Source organism: Chiroxiphia lanceolata, chromosome 19 (assembly GCF_009829145.1).
Source record: "Chiroxiphia lanceolata isolate bChiLan1 chromosome 19, bChiLan1.pri, whole genome shotgun sequence".
In the NCBI taxonomy this organism is placed as follows: Eukaryota; Metazoa; Chordata; class Aves; order Passeriformes; family Pipridae; genus Chiroxiphia; species Chiroxiphia lanceolata.
Window position 1 is genome coordinate 4,755,726 of NC_045655.1, and position 17,487 is coordinate 4,773,212.

Here is a 17,487-nt window from a genome sequence, read left to right on the forward strand (position 1 = left end):
ACCCCTGCATGGGCAGCTCTGTTCTTGAGCATTATTCTTGAATGAGAGCAGCATTATTCTTGAATGAGAGAAAATGAGGCAGGTTCATGGCTTGGGTAGCTGTGCCTGCACTGAGAACACCCAGGTTTTCCCAGGATGGAGGGATGCACTCATCCCTTACTCTGCCACAGAGCCCATGGCAGAGCCCCTGGGTAAAGGGTAATAAGCAGGTAGAAGAATTAAATTTAAAAAAAAATTGAATTATTCCACTCCCCATTTTAGGTGTCCAGACACATCTCAACCTGCACAGGGCACATGAGAGACATTTACCTGCACCCCTGCTGCCCCTGCAAGCCCTTTGGCCAAGACACATAACACCCTCCCCCAGGGACACTCTGCAATCAGCTGAGCTGCCCAGGGTGAAGTTCTCTTTCAAACTGTGATAAAAAGAGTATAAAATTGTCATATAACTCATAAAAGCAGCCATTTTACTTCTAGGGCTACCTGAAGACTTTTTCAACAGTGTTTTATTCCTGTTGTATATTCACAGAGGTCTGAGTGAGGATTTTGTGCTGTGCCAGCCAAGTGCTCAGCAGAAGACATTTCCTTCTAAACCCACATTTCCTGTACCTTGTGCTGCTCAGGCTTCTACTCTCCAAAACAAACTGCTTTGCTTGAACTTCTCCCCAGTGACAGGGCTGAAGAGTCTCCTGCATCCCCCACAACAGCACTGCCCCACAGCAGATCTTGCAGACCTGAATTCAGCACATAAAATAACCTGGAAGCTTTGCAGTAGATAAATGAAATAAAGAGACTGACCCCTTTTTTCCAAACAGTTCACATTTATTGATAACGATAAAAAAATCTTTTAAAGACTATCTGTATTTTATTACCAAGAATGAGGTATTATGTATACAAAACATTTACAGAATTTGATATGCAGTTCATGAGGAGAGATAGTGAAGTGCAGAAGGACACTGATAACAGGAAAAGTGCCAACAGAAGAGTTACTGGCTGAGAGAAGGAAGAAGAGCAGTAATATCACATAAAGAAAGACCAGTGTAGGGGAAATTAATTAGTCAGACTGCAGTGATCAAGTCATATTGCCACAGCACTTTGCTTAGAGGAAGATTAACTATTATTTTATCTTCCCAGCTGTTTGTGCTGTCATGTGCTTTGAGCTCTAAAAGATGTGTTAAGATCAACAGCAGGAAAAACCCAAAGTGCCACTTTTGAGCCAGCTCAAGTGAAAAACAAAACACAGATCTTCAGACTTGAAAAGGGACTGCAACTCAAAAAGGTCTACAAAGCCAGACACCTCTGGACAGATGTGGAGTGTTGAATGAAGCAGATTCTTTACAGTTGTCAGCAAAATCGCCATCTGAGAGAGAGAGAGAGACAGACAGACAGAGAGAGAGAGAAAGGGGACCACCTTCAGCCCTTAGAGCCTGGTGAGTGGTAGTGGAATGGCTGCTGTGCAGACACTGGGTGGGAGCTGCTTCACACCAAAGCAGTGGCCTGTCTCACACAACTGCCCACTTTGGCAGCCTAAGTAACAGTCTCACCTCCATCTTCAATTTGTAAGTCCTTAAAACCCTCCAAAATAAACCAGTTTGGTTCAGTTTAAGGAGACTGGTCGCTCAGCACCTCTAAATCTGTTACTAAAATACTTTCAGCTCTGCCACATCCCACAGCCAGAACTGGTCTGCAGGAGGTCAGTCAGAGGGCAGTAACCTGCCTCTCAGGAGCTCTGCAGGCATAAAAAAAACTTTATTCTGAGTTCAGAACCAGCTTTCCTCAGGCAGGGGGTCCAGAACCTCGAGTGAGTTCTGCTTTCTAAGTGCAAGCTCCTCTACCACCTACCCCCATCAGTGCTGCTCCCCAGGAGAGAGCCTTCCTAGCAGGGGCTGCAGCACAGAAGCTCCTTGTGCCTGGATGGACAATTTAGTTTTAAGAGGGTGAGGAAAGACCAAGCAGGGTCTAACTGTGCAAATCCTGCTGCATTTCAGACCTAAATCTTCTCTGTTCCACTGCCAGGTGTGGTTTGTAGTTGTCTGACAGCCCTTTGCTCAGCACTTCAGCCTTTGGAGCCTTTCACTGTTCGTGGAGAGAGGGCTCAAGGTGCAAGAACACCTGGATGGACTTTAACAAGAGTTCAACCTGGGTCTGGGCAGACAGGGACAAAACCCACAGTGGCAGTGGCAATAGTGAGAACAATCCAGAAAATGCTTAGAGCATCTTCTCCTGTGTCCCCCAGAGGGAAGTGCCCTGTGCTCCCTGCCCACACTAAAGCTTGTGCTGCTCAGAAGTGAAGTGCTCTGTTTCTGACAGGGAAGGACAGGAGGCCCGAGGGAGTGAGAAGTGAACAGGAAGGATGTCAAGCCATACCTCCTTCAGACTGATTCAGGCAGCCAGCTAAAGCTCTGCATAAATTCCTGGTGAGAACAGAATCTCAGTAAAATCAACTCACTTGGAATGCACTAAGGAAGCAGAGTGAAGCTCCAGCACAGAGCTGGGAACAAATCCTCAGAGCAGCCCTGGATCAGCCCAGCGTGGCAGAGTGAGGGAGAGCCTGCTCTCTGCCTCTCTCTCTGCAGTGCTTCAAGCACAAATCCAAGGAAAAGAATGAATTGCTTTAACTCATCAAGACCCAGAGCTCAGATTTCCCCAAAAAATGTGCTCATACAAAAGGTATATTTAGTGTTTACAGCCTGGCCACAGCTCTGTGGGCATGCTTTGAAAAAAATGGACTCACAAAGTCAAGTATCCAGCAACTGCTGTTCTTTGTCTCGGACATCAAGAGTGGCAATGGGAGAACAGTTTGCAGCACTGGAAGATCACAGGGGATTTCTCAGGATGGCAAGGAATGTCCTGACAGGAGAATTGCAGTTGATCTCTAATGCACTACGGAGCATTTTTGGTAGGGTTTTTCTCTTTTTTTTTTTTTTTTGCTTTTAAACATCTACACAGTTAAAAAAAAAATATTCTTAACTGATGCACTGGTTGTTTTTCCTTTCCAATAAGAGCCCTTGTGTTCAGAGTTAGGATTTGTGCAAGCAAACTTGCAAAAATATTTATGGCTGAGTTAGGAAAAAGGGTTAAAGAGACAAGCTGTTGGATCTAACAAAGACCAAAACCACTAAGTGTAAAATTCAAACAGCTACTTTACTATCTATAAAAGGCTTTTGTGGGGTGGGGTTTTTTTTGCACAATTGCCAGTTGAATATGCTGTATTGCAGTCAGCTGCCATGGGCGAGGGTCCAGCCATCACATCCATTTGCTTTTCAGCTGTTGTGGCACTACCTGGAAATCATGGAGCTGGAATGGGACTGGCTAGAGGAGGTGGTGGCAGCACTGAGCTGGGAGAATCCACTGTGGCTTGATTCAAGGCTGGTCATAGATCCCCTGCAATCAAAAAGAAAGCAGTTTTAAGCCTCAGAACATGCAAAGATTTTGATTTCTGCTCTGTATCTATATTGTATTTATTTGCACATTGAATAAAAAGCAAGTAAGAGCTTTGGTGCAAGATACTCAAAAGCTTTTCTGTCTCAACACATAAAATAATGAGGACACTACAAGCCTTACAAAATCAGATGCTGTTCAAAGAGACTGGGAAATATTTTCAGTCAAGTTTATCAATGGGCAGGCAAAAGAACTGACTCAATTCCATTCTGAATTGTACCCATTTCTACCTGCCAAGCCCAACAACTCACACAGGGCTTTCAAAGCAGAGCAAAGTGGCCAGTGATGATTACCACAAGATAACTAATTAACCCCTTTTATACATTAGTTGCTCTCAGTGCCAATACCGGTTGATTCCTTTTTTTAAGGCCCTCACAATTTACTTATATTTAAGTGAACTTGACACTGGCTTGATCATCTAAGTATCAAAAAGGTTTGACACTGGCTGACCCTGGCCAGACATACCTGAAATCTTCAGATCCTATCACTTCTGTATAGTACATCACTTTACATTTGTGAGAGGACACCTGTAGAGATGCCAATACATCATCCACACGAGGCAGGTTGGTTGTAGCACAGGCAGGCATGTTGTGGAACTTCCACTGCAGAATATAGAAACCAGGCCACCTGGTCACGTGGGAGCCCTGGAAAGAGACACAGCAAAAATTAAAAATTAATTTTGTTAATAACGACTTGAAAAATTTGAAATTCCTTTTCCAAGCTTGGAAGAAGTGCCCGTTATTTTTCCCCAGTGCCAATATTTCAGCTCCTCAGCCAACTGGCTGTGCTGGGTGACTTCCCACAGAACGTGCTCATCAAAGTTGGGACAGAACACCAACAGACAGCTCCTCTGGCTTTTTGAGAGTGTCCAGGGGTTACTGAAAGGACAAAGTTCTGGTTTAAAACAATATCCACTTTTTCCATTTGTTTTCATTAACAGCTGTCCTTCGAGACAGTGAAAAGGGCACTCAAGGCTCCTGCCTCGTGGAGAGTGCAGTGCAAGAGGTCACTGCCCATATTTCCAGTTTAACACTTCCAACCAGGTGACTTAAGGAGCTCCTTTTTCACAGGCTGCCCGACTCCTATTTCAAGTGAAAAGGAAAAGCAGTGGCAGAGTGTGACTGTAAATACACTGCACAGAATATCAAACTTGTTAATTAAAAGAAAGGTTGAAAATGGCATAAAAAAAAGTTTCAGGAACTTTGGCCACAGCCTCACAGTGGCTGTTAGAGGGACAATCACACAGAAGCTCAGTCTTAATCTCCAGACTTCCCTCACTACTGAGGGAAGGCACTATGATATTCTTCAAATACAGACTGTTTGTCTCAGAAAATAATAGTCAGAATTACAGCACAAAGCGTGTTCTGCTGCTTTCTGGATGTGCACTTCATTCTAGGTGGCTTCTCTATGTTCCTTGCTGATCAACCTCAGTCACTGTGGGATTGATGCAACCTCCCCTCCCAGCAGATCCCACGTAACTCCAGTCCCTGCTCCCTGCAGCATCCAGCCTGGAATATGAGCTGAAATGCTGGCCAAGAGCGAGCAGACAGCCCGGGACTGAATCACCACTCTGTCGTCAGCCAGTGTGAATGAGAAGAGGCAGTTTTGGAGCCGGGCTCCATCTGCTCCCACACGAGGATCTGGTGCCTCACCTGCACACTCTCCCCTTCCTTGCAGATCAGGGGAGACTCCACCATGCTGTAGTCACGCCCCAACTGCCAGACTTTGTCTATCAACTGGACGTTGTTCCCACCAGGAGATGTAATGCTGTGGGCTCCCAGAGAGTCCTTCTTGGGGGGCTGTGGGGCCCTTTTGGAATGGAAGATGTTAAAAACGATGTCGCCCTTGCACACGTCAAAGTCCCACGTGATCACAGATGAGGCATCCACGATCTGAATGAGAACCTGGGACAGGAAAAGTCATATTAGACAACAGCTATTTGCTTAATAAAGGCAAACTCCTACCAGAAAAAAAAAAAAAAAGACAAAGGACAGAGCTTTTTGTTGCGGGGCTTAGTCTCCACTGTTAAAAAGTCAAGGCTTTTTAATAGTTGAAATGAGGCATTGAGATACAAATTCCCCCCTGCTAGGGTGTCTTTATTATAACACACAACTTTAAGAAGCTCTCAAGCAGGTTCTGAGAATATTGTTTGCTTTGCTTAGAAGAAAAGGGCTTTGAATAGAATGAAAACTGGTGATATTCTCAAAACGGCAACAAGATGACGCCAGGAACGGTCACAGACTTCAGCAACTAAAGCATCATTATGCAGCACAACTATAGAAGAACAAGGTGGAAGCACAGCAACTAAATAACTGAGCTCTAAACCATCCTCAGTCCACCAGACAGAGTCCAGAGCAGCAGCTGAGATGAAAGCCAAGGTCAGGCTGCAGCCATACCTCATGTGGAGCTCCTTTGAAGACACTTGCAGACTGGTAGATTGTTTCAGTCCAAAGCTTTATGTCTTCATTTTCCAACTCTTCTGCTGTCCGGTAGAGGGACTTGGGAACCAGCCCACCCTCTGGTACTTCACACTAAAAACAAACAGCCATAAAAATTATCTCCTGTGACCATTCCCTCCCTGTCACGCTCTCTGCCTCCCATTTCAGAAACAAAACCTCACATTCAGCAATGGTCTGAAGAAAGAGATGCAAACAGTGGGAAAGTAATTTTACGGCTTGTACATTATACATATATAAATTCTTTTACAATGACCTGGCTTAGGTGTTTGCAGAACAGGGCACCAGAGGAACAGCTCTTGCACAAACACAACAGCCAGCACCAGGGAAAAGGGCTGTGCAAATGCTGCAGTTATCACTCAGACCACCTTACACTGAAGAAAGATGTGAGCCACTTCAGAACCCTGAGGAAAGTGGCAGTAGTGACTCAGACTGAAAAACAGAACCTACAGAGACCTGAAAGAACTGGGGTAGCTAAATTTAAGGATGGATACCGGGAGATACAGTAAGTTTCCGAGCAGGTGAAAGGACATTGTAGCCAGGAAGGTAACAGTTTTGAAGTTACAACTGTCTGACAGCCCAGTACTGGAAGTGATTACACAACTTCCCTAAGCAACCTTCTTTTTTTAAGAAGCCTCTAGCAATGGAGTCAGACAACTATTTGATCAGGAGAAGGTTCCACAGAAGTGTCTGGGGCAGTGGAAGTGTTTGGTAACTGAATTACAACAGAGAACTGAAAGGTTCTCAGGAAAGTCACTTTTGTTCAACTACCCAGAAGCAAAGAAGAACAGAGAGATTGTGCCACTGCCTGTAACTGGCAGGAAGTATTGTAGCAATTTGCTTTCTGGTAACATTCATTTTTGCTTACTTAAGCAGTGGATTTTGCCAGCTTCCAGCTCCAAATTAGATAACACTGAAAGCTACTGCTGCAGCAAAAAGCAGCCCACTGAAGATAAACATGTGCTCTACTCCAACACATCTAAGTGTACTTCATTATCATCTGAGACTGTATCTGAACAGACATAGATGTATTTTCAAGAATGGTACAGGGCAGAAATTAAGCCCCTGTGTACAGGGGCTTAAAACACAAGCTTGAGATTCTATTTAAACACAGCTGAGTTCAGACAAAAAAAATAACTTAAGTGTTACTATGATGGAGGTTCCAGAAAAAAATAATCCACCAGTGAGCCTGTGTTGTCAAAGACATTAAAGGGAAAACAGACCTGACAGTATCATCAAGATGTTACAACCCCAGATTCAACTGATACCCAGAGCCCAGGCAGGAAACAGCTATTAAGGCATGTGACAAGGGATTGAGAAACTATCCTGCAGTAAAACTATTTTTCTGCTTTGCTGGGGGTCAATTCACACCATTGTGTGAGGAGACAGGGATGTTTGTTGAGCCCTGTTAGCAGATGTGCCTCATGTTTCCTTGGGCTCCTTATGGTATCAGCTCTTTTAGGTCACACGGGCTCTTTTGATCAGCTGATGGTGACAGCTCTTGCTCAGAGCTGTGTAACCTTGTCTGCTTGAACTTGTCAGGTAACAGACTGTGGCTTTGAACTGTGCTTGGCTATTTTGATAAGCTATTTGATACTCACTGTAGAGAAGCACTGTACTTCTCTTTTTGAAGTGGATCCACAAAACACCACTAAGCCATCATAGCCCCCATCTCCAAACTACACTAGGAATCCCTCTGTGCTTAGAGGCTTCTTTGCTTAGAGGAGTGGAAAAATATAAAAAAACTCCCCAGATAAGCTGCTGTATATGCAGTAGTTTATATTCATACCATGCACTCTCCACCAAGGAAATCAGGGATAATTTCTTTATCGATGTAATCCAACAGTCCCCCAGGACCCTGGTAGTCATTTCCAGCATAAATAAGGAATTTCTTTCTAGTGTTGTCATCAATGAATGGACTAACCTGCAAACAAAGAAAAACAGAATAGATCAGGCTCTCCCATTTTTCTCAAGTCAGTTTGATCACAGTGAGTGTTACCATCCTGGTTACACAAAGTTCACACTACAAAGAAGCCAAACTAACCAACTACGTGAGCAAGTTCTGAGGTGGTGTTTTTTAATCCACTGCAGGAATCCTGTAAAAGACATGTTTCCAAATGGCAACATTTCCTGCTCATAAAACCTGATCTGTCAAGTGCTTTTACAAACAACAAGTGTAGCAGTGTACTGAGACAGCTGAGTAATACCTTGAATTACAAACATACCAGTGTCCAGAGAACTGGGAATACTCGAGGTGCTCTTAGGATAAGAAGACGACCCAAAGTCTCAGGATAATTGGCTTCAACCACCTCAATGATTCTCAGCAAGGCCTTGACACCAGGTCTCCATAAATGCCTCATGTTCAAGCCTTCCAGATCTACTAGACAGGTCCAGGAGCTGAATTTGAGAAAGACAAGAAAAAAAAAAATAGAAAAATCTCAATAGCATCAAAATTCTTCTTTCTTATGCAAGTGCCCAACACACTGAGATGTGTGGAGTCCACTGCATGTTTTGGTTTCTCCTGTTTCACTTCCTTGCTTTGTGGTACCTGTAGACACCCCAGTTTAAGGTCTGCCTTAAGAGCATGCAATGATCACTTTGCACATCATGCAGATTCCCCCACAGATATTTCAGACTCAAAGTGAAAGTTCATATGAAGCCAAAAAAAAAAATCCTGTCAACAGCCAGCCCAAACATTGAAACAGTGCTTTTACTGGGAGATCAATTAAGTGGCCACACTGCTGCCACGAGGCAATTCCACATTCACAGGGCAGATTTCCTGCTAACACGCTGCAGTAACGGTGCCAATACATGTCACAGCTAATTCTGCTGTCAGATCTCAGGGAGGGAAGCTTCTTCCACGGGGAGAGATATGTTCTTAATACTAATACTGAGCATCAGCACATGTTTCAGTTACTTTCCAAGTTCAGGTCTCGCCCTGGGCAGGAATTCAAGATTTACAGCTGTGCTGCACCAGCCAGCAGCCATTACATTATGCATAAGGTTTCTATGAAACACCAAACCCTTCTTTGTTTCACTTTAAATGTTTAATATGCAGCCCTTTAGGATTATGGCTACAAATGAACATCCAGTAGGCAGCACAATTTCAGTTACACACATGAAACCTATCCCTGGGACATGACCTCCCACTGACAGCCAGGACAGCAAGTTCTGTACCAGGGAAAAGATAAGCAGACATACCACACATCCCTGGACCTTACAGATTAAGGGAAGGAGGTAGAAATTGAAGAGAGGCCAAGAAACATGAGATCTTTTCAGGGATGGTCCTGCATTCGTTCCACACCCATAAATCCACTTTGCAGTTAACAATTTCATAAGTGACCCTACAATGACTGAAGGATGGGACAGAAAACCATTTGTGACTGAATTTCACCTGAAGTCGTGCCAGTGCCTGGAAAACCAGACCCCAGGTTTCACAGGAGCCTCATGACCTCACCTTGGATCGAGAGCTGAGAAGCCACTTATAAAAAATGGAGAGTGCAAACAAGAACTGAGTGTAACAAGCCTTGGTATGGACCATGGATGAAGAAGTGACATGAAATCCATGGTATTATCATGGCCTGACTTTTTGACAGCCTGTACCAATGCCTGTCTATAAAATCCCCCCAAAACAGAAATGGGAGTTAGGCTGCACTGCTTTGCAGAGATCCAACAGCAGAAGAGAGAAGCACAGCAACCCCAAGTAGAATCATCAGGAGTATGAGACTGAGACTGCTGGGGCAGGTGTGCTTCCCTCAGGCTGCCCCAGGCACACTCCCTCTGTCACTAACTGGGGAGGCTTCACTTAACTGTACCTGTGCTTGTACCTGCACGTGAGACACAGCCCACCCTTCACTTGTTCCACTGCCCAACATTCCCCACAGGCACACCATGAAAGCAGGTAATTCCCAAAGAGCAGATCCACCTGTTATTTTACCTTATTGGCCTGCCAAATACTTTTGTATTCTCCTCACATCGCCTCAGTCCTTCTTCATTTATTGAAAGAACCTGTACAAGAAAGTGTGTGGTTTAGAGAAGAGTCTCAAACTCAGTAGGCAGGATAAAGAAAAATATGTTTATATCCAAAGACTAATTAAAACTACAAGATCAAACCAGCATAAACTTTTTTTTCCCCCCAAAGAATGAACTAGAAATCTCTACCATTACCCCTAGTTACTCAGAAATTAAAATTAATCAATTACCTTTTGAAATCACAGAAAGTAAACCCTGAAACAGAACTAGGGCAAACAAAAATTACTGTCTGCCTGGAAATGCCACTGGAAGAGAAACATGAAAATCCAGTCCCTGCTTCTAACAGTTGCTATGGCTGTGACTGTCATTATTAGGAGTCAAAAAAAGTTAGTGCAAGCCTGGAATTCTGCCAGCTTTCTGCCTGGAAACTGAGCCGACCCACAATAACAGAGTCTGAGCGATGCCTTTAGAAAAGGCAGAACTACAGGCAAGCACTTTTCCTTAAAATTATTCTTCTCCTTGGAGTACAGCTTTGACAAAATCTGTGGCGTTTTCTCTTCTGTGCAAATGCAGAGTCAAGCTTGAAGCCCTGCACGAGTGTGGAAGAATCAGTGAAAATGCCAACCAGTAACTCCAGGAGCTGCCAAGACTACGCCTTTCAGTTTGCAGTTGGAAAGAAGGCAGAAGGAACAGCTACCAGGAGCTTTCAGATGTATTCAAACCAAAAACAGACGGCCAGAGAGCACATCAAAATACCCAGATGAATGCTCCGGCAGAGGAAACTTCTAAGTGAAAATATCACCCCGTTAGCAACTTGCAGGCTCCAGAAATACTCACGTATCGAAGCAGGGCCTCTTCCCCCAGAGCTCTCACTAAACCTTTGGTGTCCATCTGTCCCAACCTCAGCACGTACAGCGGGCGACCGTCTGCACAGAGAGACCAAACCACCACAGTGACCCTCACCTTACAGCAACAGACAGTTTGAGCGAGCTAGTTTTATGCTAAAACTTCAAACAGAAACAAACCACAACCAGTTAAAACTCCCCTGGAAGAGGAATAACCCGGAGCAGGCGGCAACAGAAACTGGACCCTGCGCAGCTTCACCAACAGATTATCTGTAAGTGAGCTGCAAAACTCGAATCGGGAGGTTAAAGGTTTTCTGATGCAAAAGTCTGCAAAGACATCCTGATGCAAAAATAGCTCCTTCAAGGACTTCAAGTACCTCGGTCTACACAAGATCTTGGTACACACAATTAACGACACAGGACTGTTATCAGCTTCCAGGACACACTAATGAACTCAAGTGTTTCCTGTAACTGCAGAGCTGCAGTGGAGGCTGTAAGGCCTCTATCACACATGATGCAATACTGCTCTGGATAGAGCTGCAACCCCTCTAGAAAAGTAGCTACGCTGAGTTCTGGGAATTAATGAAACGAAGTGTTAACCCAGAGCTTTGCCTTCTGCAGTGTTTGCTGGAGCCACACTCCGAGCTCTGTCACTGCGGAACTGGCACACAGCCTGGCTTATGCAGGTTAAGCCTGGTGAGAACAGACTCTGCTCCTGAGATCAGCTCAGCTGGACCCTCTGCATTAGAGCCCTGCCTTTCCACAGTCATCTGGCTGCACACTTGGGCAGCCTGGCACTGGCAGGATTAAGCTAAATAACTTGTGTTGGCTGAATTTGGGAATCAAAGCTTGCATTTCTGGCACTTCCTAATAGGAGACAGTTGTCCAAAACAGGTCCCAGCCTCCTCTCAAACCTGTGATGCACTTTTTAAGCTTTGCTTCATCTATTCTAATACACAGGCTAAATAATCAGCAACTTAGAAAAGTGAATATGCTAGAACACAGAAAGAAGAAAAAAAGAAAGCTTTCTACATGGTAGTCTCCCTCAAGTCCTGTTGTCTGTGCAACAGACTACAAGAGGGGTATCAAATTATCATCAAGTCTTCTGGGACACAAGGAAAGAAACTGTAGACACACACTATTAAAAAAAACCCAACAACCAACCAAAACTGCAGAGTCAAGGCAAGTTATTAATTTGGCAAAGACAGCACCCCCACACAAGTTCACAGTATTTTGTGTTTTATCAGGCGGATTAAAAGAAAATGTTATTTTAACATCAGCACACACTTATCTTGGAATGAACTGTTTCGCTCTGGAAACACTAAACAAAAACTGCTATTAAGCTTCATAGCAGGTCTCCCTCCCTCCCTCCCTCATGGACAGACATGCACATCCAAACCCAAACTAACAGCTTAGTAACCCTGGTCCACCCAAATGACACATGATGGAGAGTCTCAGCTGACAGTGCTGTATTATTACTGTGCATTTTATACTCCATTAGAGCTTTGTGATTTTAAAAAGACATTAGATTGAAGCATTCCTGTCAAAATAAAAGCCACTCAGATGTACAGAAAACTGTGCTAATTGCAAGCCAAAATAATAACGTTTTTTCTTCAGCTCTGATAGCTCATTCCAGACAACATGCTTCACAATCACTCTGCTTTTGCTTTAGCACTGAAAGCCAAAAGCACTCAGCCAGCTTAAGTTTGGCACATTTAGTATATGTAGGAGAAAAGGAGCAATACTAGAAAAGGGGGTTTAAAAAAAGAACCTACCACAGTAAAATTTTAAATTACAGAGAACTGCTCAGTTCTGAAACTGTGTTTCCATTATTGACAAAGCCATGCTCTTCTTGTGGGCATGCTGCAGGAGAGATCAAAGGCACTGGAGGGGAAGGGAGGGGGCATGAAGTTCACCACAAGACTGAAGAACTTCTCAGAAGAACATTAAACAACCTTTTGATGCATTCTGTACCTTCCTGCTCACTGGCAGCACCCAGTTTATGTGCTATTGACAGAGGGAGTCTTTGCAAAGTAAGGACAAGGAACTGGGTGAAAGGGAGGACTTATTCACAGGGGTTTTTTTTTCCCTACAATCTTTACAAGCACATTCTCGTTTTCCACTTTCTCAGTCTGAGGTCTGTCAAACCCAAAGCAGCAGGGAAGAGCCAAGCTCTGATTAAACTTCTGCTGCGTCCTCCCTGTCTCCTGGCCACTACAGCTGGCAGCAATCCTGTCCTGTGTCATACACTGCCTGTAACAGGAAGAGCCAAGCAGAAACAATGGTGCCTAGTGGGAAAAGACTCAATCAGAACACAGATCGCTCACAGTGAGAGATCATTTCCTTATCTGAAGAGCCCAGCTTGCCTCAAGCCACAAATTCCAGCATGTTTCATTCCTATGTATGTATTAGCAACCAGATCAGTGCACACGATAAAGCAGAGGGACAGGGAGTGTGTCAGGCACAGTCCTCTGTGCTGCAAAGATCTGGCCCTGGCTCACCAGGCAAAGGGAATTCAGCCAAAGCTCCTTCTCTTCTTAAATAAACCTGCTCTATTTGATGTTCTTGCAACATTCCACTTCTCATCATTAAGCTGACTGTAATGCCAAATAAATAATCGTTTATGCCATCAGCAGACTTAAACAACATCAGAAATAAATTGATTACAAAGATGCACTTATTTGCAAACATCTTTTAATCACTGAAAGAGCACACTCAGCATTTGCCTAACACCCTTTTAAGCATCTCAGAGTACTACAGAAGCACAATTAATCGCTTTTTTTAAGCTCCTGGCAAAGCAGACTTAAACATGTGGGCATTAGTCAGAAAGCCTCTGATCTTGGAGTCTGCCTCCAGCAGCTCCTGGGAGCTGGCAAAGTCACTGCAACAGGTTGCCCAGAGAAGCTGTGGATGAACACTTCCATCCCTGGAAGTGTTCAAGGCCAGGGATGTTGGACAGGGCTCTGAGCAATCTCTGGTCTAGTGGGAGTTGCCCCTGCACATGGCAGAGGGATGGAACAAGATTATTTTAAGGTCCCTTCCAACCTAAACCCTTCTAATTCTATGAATTTAAGTGTCTTTATTATAACAACTGAGAAGTTCTAACCACCTTCCCAGTCACCTCTAGTTAACCAGAGGGACAACTATCACCTTTGATTCAGAACACAGAAAGGCTGTGCAATGTCCATACCTTTGTCATGGTGATGCCAGCCTCCTGCATAGTAATCCTGGAGCACTTGTGGAGGGTTCCAGGTGTCCAGAATATAGTCCACCTGGTGCTGCTTACGCCACGTCAGCGACTGGCAAAGGATCTCTCTTGCTTTATCAATGTTGAAGTCCCGGGCACGCAGGAATCTTAAAATGTGCTCATCCTTTGGGATCTGTCCACAAAACCAAACCCAGTTTTGTACTCGAGGTTTGAAACAAGAACAGAAAAAACAAACAACAGAAGCTGAAAAACGTGCAGCCCAGCACCAGTGCAGGAGGAGGGTGTGTAACACTGGAAGCTACTCAAGGAAATCATCCTTTGTTTGAAATAGTCATGAGCCCTGTCAGGGACTGCAGGTACCTTCATAAAGGAGATAAAAATTTCATGAACTCTAATGTAATCATTTCCACCTGTATGACCATACCAAGTCAGTCCAATTTAAATAAATCAGGGCAAAACACAGACTGTATTTCATTGTTAAGTAAGAGGAAGCTGAGACACACATGCAAATCACAAGCTACTGGAAAAAACCCAGCTTTGCTATCAGTGATTTAACTGGCCCCACTGCTTCCCTTTCAGTATTTGAGACTGTGATGTTTGGCCAAAGCAAACAAATGCAAAAATAAGGTTATTGTAGAAACCAGGAAGACTTGAAAAACTGCTGATATTGCCCTGTGACAGTTTAACTGACACTCTGAGAGGCTTTCATGCTGATTATTTAAGCCCCTCAGCCAGCAAAGTCAGCTGGACGGTCACAACAAACTCCTTCTGCAGCCACTGTTTTAATTCAGGTTTTGATCATGGGAGGCCACTTAACAGGTACAGTCAGGCACTGGGGGGGGGGGGGTGTGGCAGGTTGTTTCATCAGGCCCACTTTGTACATCACACGCTCTGAGCCACGAGAGATCACCAGTCACTCACTTTGCCTTTGTGCGTCTCCTGCAGCCACTGCCTCAGCCGGATGAGGCAGCTCTCCTGCATCGGGGTCAGGTCCCCCAGGTACCTCTTGATGTAGTCTGCGTCTAGTTTGTCTAAAGAGAGATGTGCAGGGGATTAGAGTGGCCCTGGGCTGACCCAGGCAAAGCACCAAGTGATCTGCTGCGCTGCTCTCTCAGGCACAGAAGCGGCCGCTGCATTCTGCGCAGTCAGAATTGAAGATGAGCAAGGCAACACACATCATCTTAATCAAGAAGATAAATTCTCCTTCTGCAAGCTAAGGAAGGGAGCAAAAGGAGACATTTTCAAAAGCATTTTGCCAGTATATTCAGACTCATCAATCCAGAGCACCACAGGGATTGCTGCTTATAGAAATACTCAGTGAAGCTTTGATCTCCCAGTGCAAGAATTTTCCCAAATTCCCTTATTAACAGGGGGAAGGCAGACACAGCAGAAGACTGTGTATAGGGACGCTTCAGCTGTTTCCTACCCATCATTCCTACACTTATACCCATCCCTGAATTTCAGGGCAAGGAGCAGGCTGCTCATTTGCAACCTAATGAGCAGTGAAGAGTTTTTCTGCTCGTACCTGATCTCCATTTACTAGATCAGCCCATAACAGCTCCCTGAGCTATCCCACATGTCACTGCTTGGCAAGCCTGCACTTTAACATTGCATGCCACCAAACAAAGAGCCAACATGGAGCTTTTCCAGCTACTCATGAGAAGCTGCAGAGTGCTGAGAGGCTCTACAGTACCAAGAACCCCAGTTAAACACCTCAGACCACCATACCATCTGGTGTTCCTGCAGTGGGCTCCGAGGGGCTGCTGGAGGTGTTGAGGATCTCCTTGTTGTTCAAGCCCTCCTTTGTGGCAGACTCTGGTATATTAATAGCAGGTGAAACTGGTCTCCTTGTGTGGGATGTGCTGCTCTCTGATTTACATGTGACAGGAGGAGTCCAGCGAGGAACAAAAGTTATTCCTTCTTCCTCCAGCTGCTTCAGGTAGTATTCTATTATTTCTTTTCCCTTCAAAAAAGAAAATTTACTTCAGCTACTAAAAAACACCTATCTAAGACACAGAAAGGGTTGGGCTGAACACCTATAAAGTGGCCAGATCTCTGTAAAGATTCCACTTGAAACACAGCCCTACACAGACACACTGCCCCAGGCTAAAGAGGAAGCAGCCCAGCTTTCTGAGCAGAGCAGCCTGTTACTTAGCAGCAGCCTCATTGTCTTTTGGTAACTTGGAGCCAGGCACCTCCTTCCCAACTGCAGGCTCACCTTTTTAATATTGCTGGTGTATTGCTTCATGGCAATCTTTTCCACTGTGCTTTCAAAACCAAAAAAAGATTTGATATCCAGACTTGCTGACTGTTCAAAACACGTCCAGTCTTCATTGTCAGGATGGACCTGCAAGTTAAAAGATCATACAGCTCAGTTACCCATTTAGGGGTTTTTTTCTCTTCACACTATTTGAAATGTTTCTTGTTTTACAGGTTCACACAGTCAAAAAACATTCAAGAGGAATCTGCAGTGTCTTCCTTCCCTTGCAAAACACGACTGGGAAGAGGCAACACTAAAGGACAAAAATCTGAGGAGCCCTCCTGTGGGACACACCATTACTTAGAACTGGACTTGATCTTAAAGGTTTTTTCCAACCTAAATTCTATGATTGGTGCTGATATTTTTAAGAAAAGTTGTTTTCTAAACTCTCTTCAGCTAAAACAGACTTGTTTAAGCCATTTCAGGGCTGGGCTCTGAACTTGTCCTTACACAAATGCTGGATTTCTGAGCATGCAACTGTCCTGATGCCTTAGGGTTCCCTTCCCCCTCAAAACATGCTAAAATTGACTTGGAACACTATCAGCACTTTATAAGGAGACAACTACAGAAAAAAAATACCTTCCCTTCTTTTGCTTCTTCTGCTTTAGGGAACAGGAGGTTCAAGAATAGCCTGTACAGACTAACTAAGTACAAATAATAATAACATCATGTAAGAATCTTCCTGTATTTTCACAAATTCAATTATCAATTACCTTTAATAAGAATGAACTTTTAGAAACAATTTATTCTTCCATTAAAAAACTGGTTTTGTATTTACCTAAGTAATTTCTTAATTGAGTAGATCCAGGGCAAGAAATGTTGTGTTTTGTACATATTTACCACATGCACTTTTCTGTACAGCATTTCCCCTGTTTAAACAGAGCTTTCACAGCAAAACTGCAGGGGAAAAGTATTTTTAAGCTTGCCTTGGAAATAATGGCAGAAATAAAAGTAAAAAAATATCAGATAATAGCGTCAAGTGGGTTTGACATCCAGTTATCTTTTAACCACGGGTCTGTACACAACAGAAAATGTTATGACCTGTACATAAAAGGAATGCTATAATAGAGATAAATTAGTTACATTTGTTAGCTTTGATCTGACCTTTAACAGCAATTTGAAGTTCTATTGCTATAGCATGTGCTTTAAGTGCCTATGGGCATAGGCTAAGCCATTCAGAAATAAACCATGACCAGAGCAGAGCAATAGGCATGCCACCAGACTCCTCTGGATCAGAAAACATCTGCACTAAAGACCAAGAACAACGAAAAAAAATAGGTTAAAACATAACTGACTCGATGAACT

General features: G+C 44.0%; 1 protein-coding gene across 1 annotated transcript in view; it reads right to left on the bottom strand.

The window, feature by feature from the left end:
• Positions 1-801: 801 nt before the first annotated feature.
• SEC14L1 (SEC14 like lipid binding 1) overlaps positions 802-17,487 on the bottom strand; it is a 41,712-nt gene continuing 25,026 nt past the window's right edge. Inside the window, exons 5-16 of the mRNA XM_032706676.1 lie at positions 16,141-16,269; positions 15,651-15,885; positions 14,844-14,953; positions 13,905-14,094; positions 10,707-10,795; positions 9,835-9,905; positions 8,123-8,294; positions 7,687-7,821; positions 5,838-5,972; positions 5,094-5,345; positions 3,907-4,085; positions 802-3,384 (exon numbers count right to left, since the gene is read on the bottom strand). Coding sequence (XP_032562567.1) covers positions 3,279-3,384; positions 3,907-4,085; positions 5,094-5,345; positions 5,838-5,972; positions 7,687-7,821; positions 8,123-8,294; positions 9,835-9,905; positions 10,707-10,795; positions 13,905-14,094; positions 14,844-14,953; positions 15,651-15,885; positions 16,141-16,269 — 1,803 coding nt within the window. The 3' untranslated portion in view covers positions 802-3,278. The remainder of the gene's footprint in view (positions 3,385-3,906; positions 4,086-5,093; positions 5,346-5,837; positions 5,973-7,686; positions 7,822-8,122; positions 8,295-9,834; positions 9,906-10,706; positions 10,796-13,904; positions 14,095-14,843; positions 14,954-15,650; positions 15,886-16,140; positions 16,270-17,487) is intronic.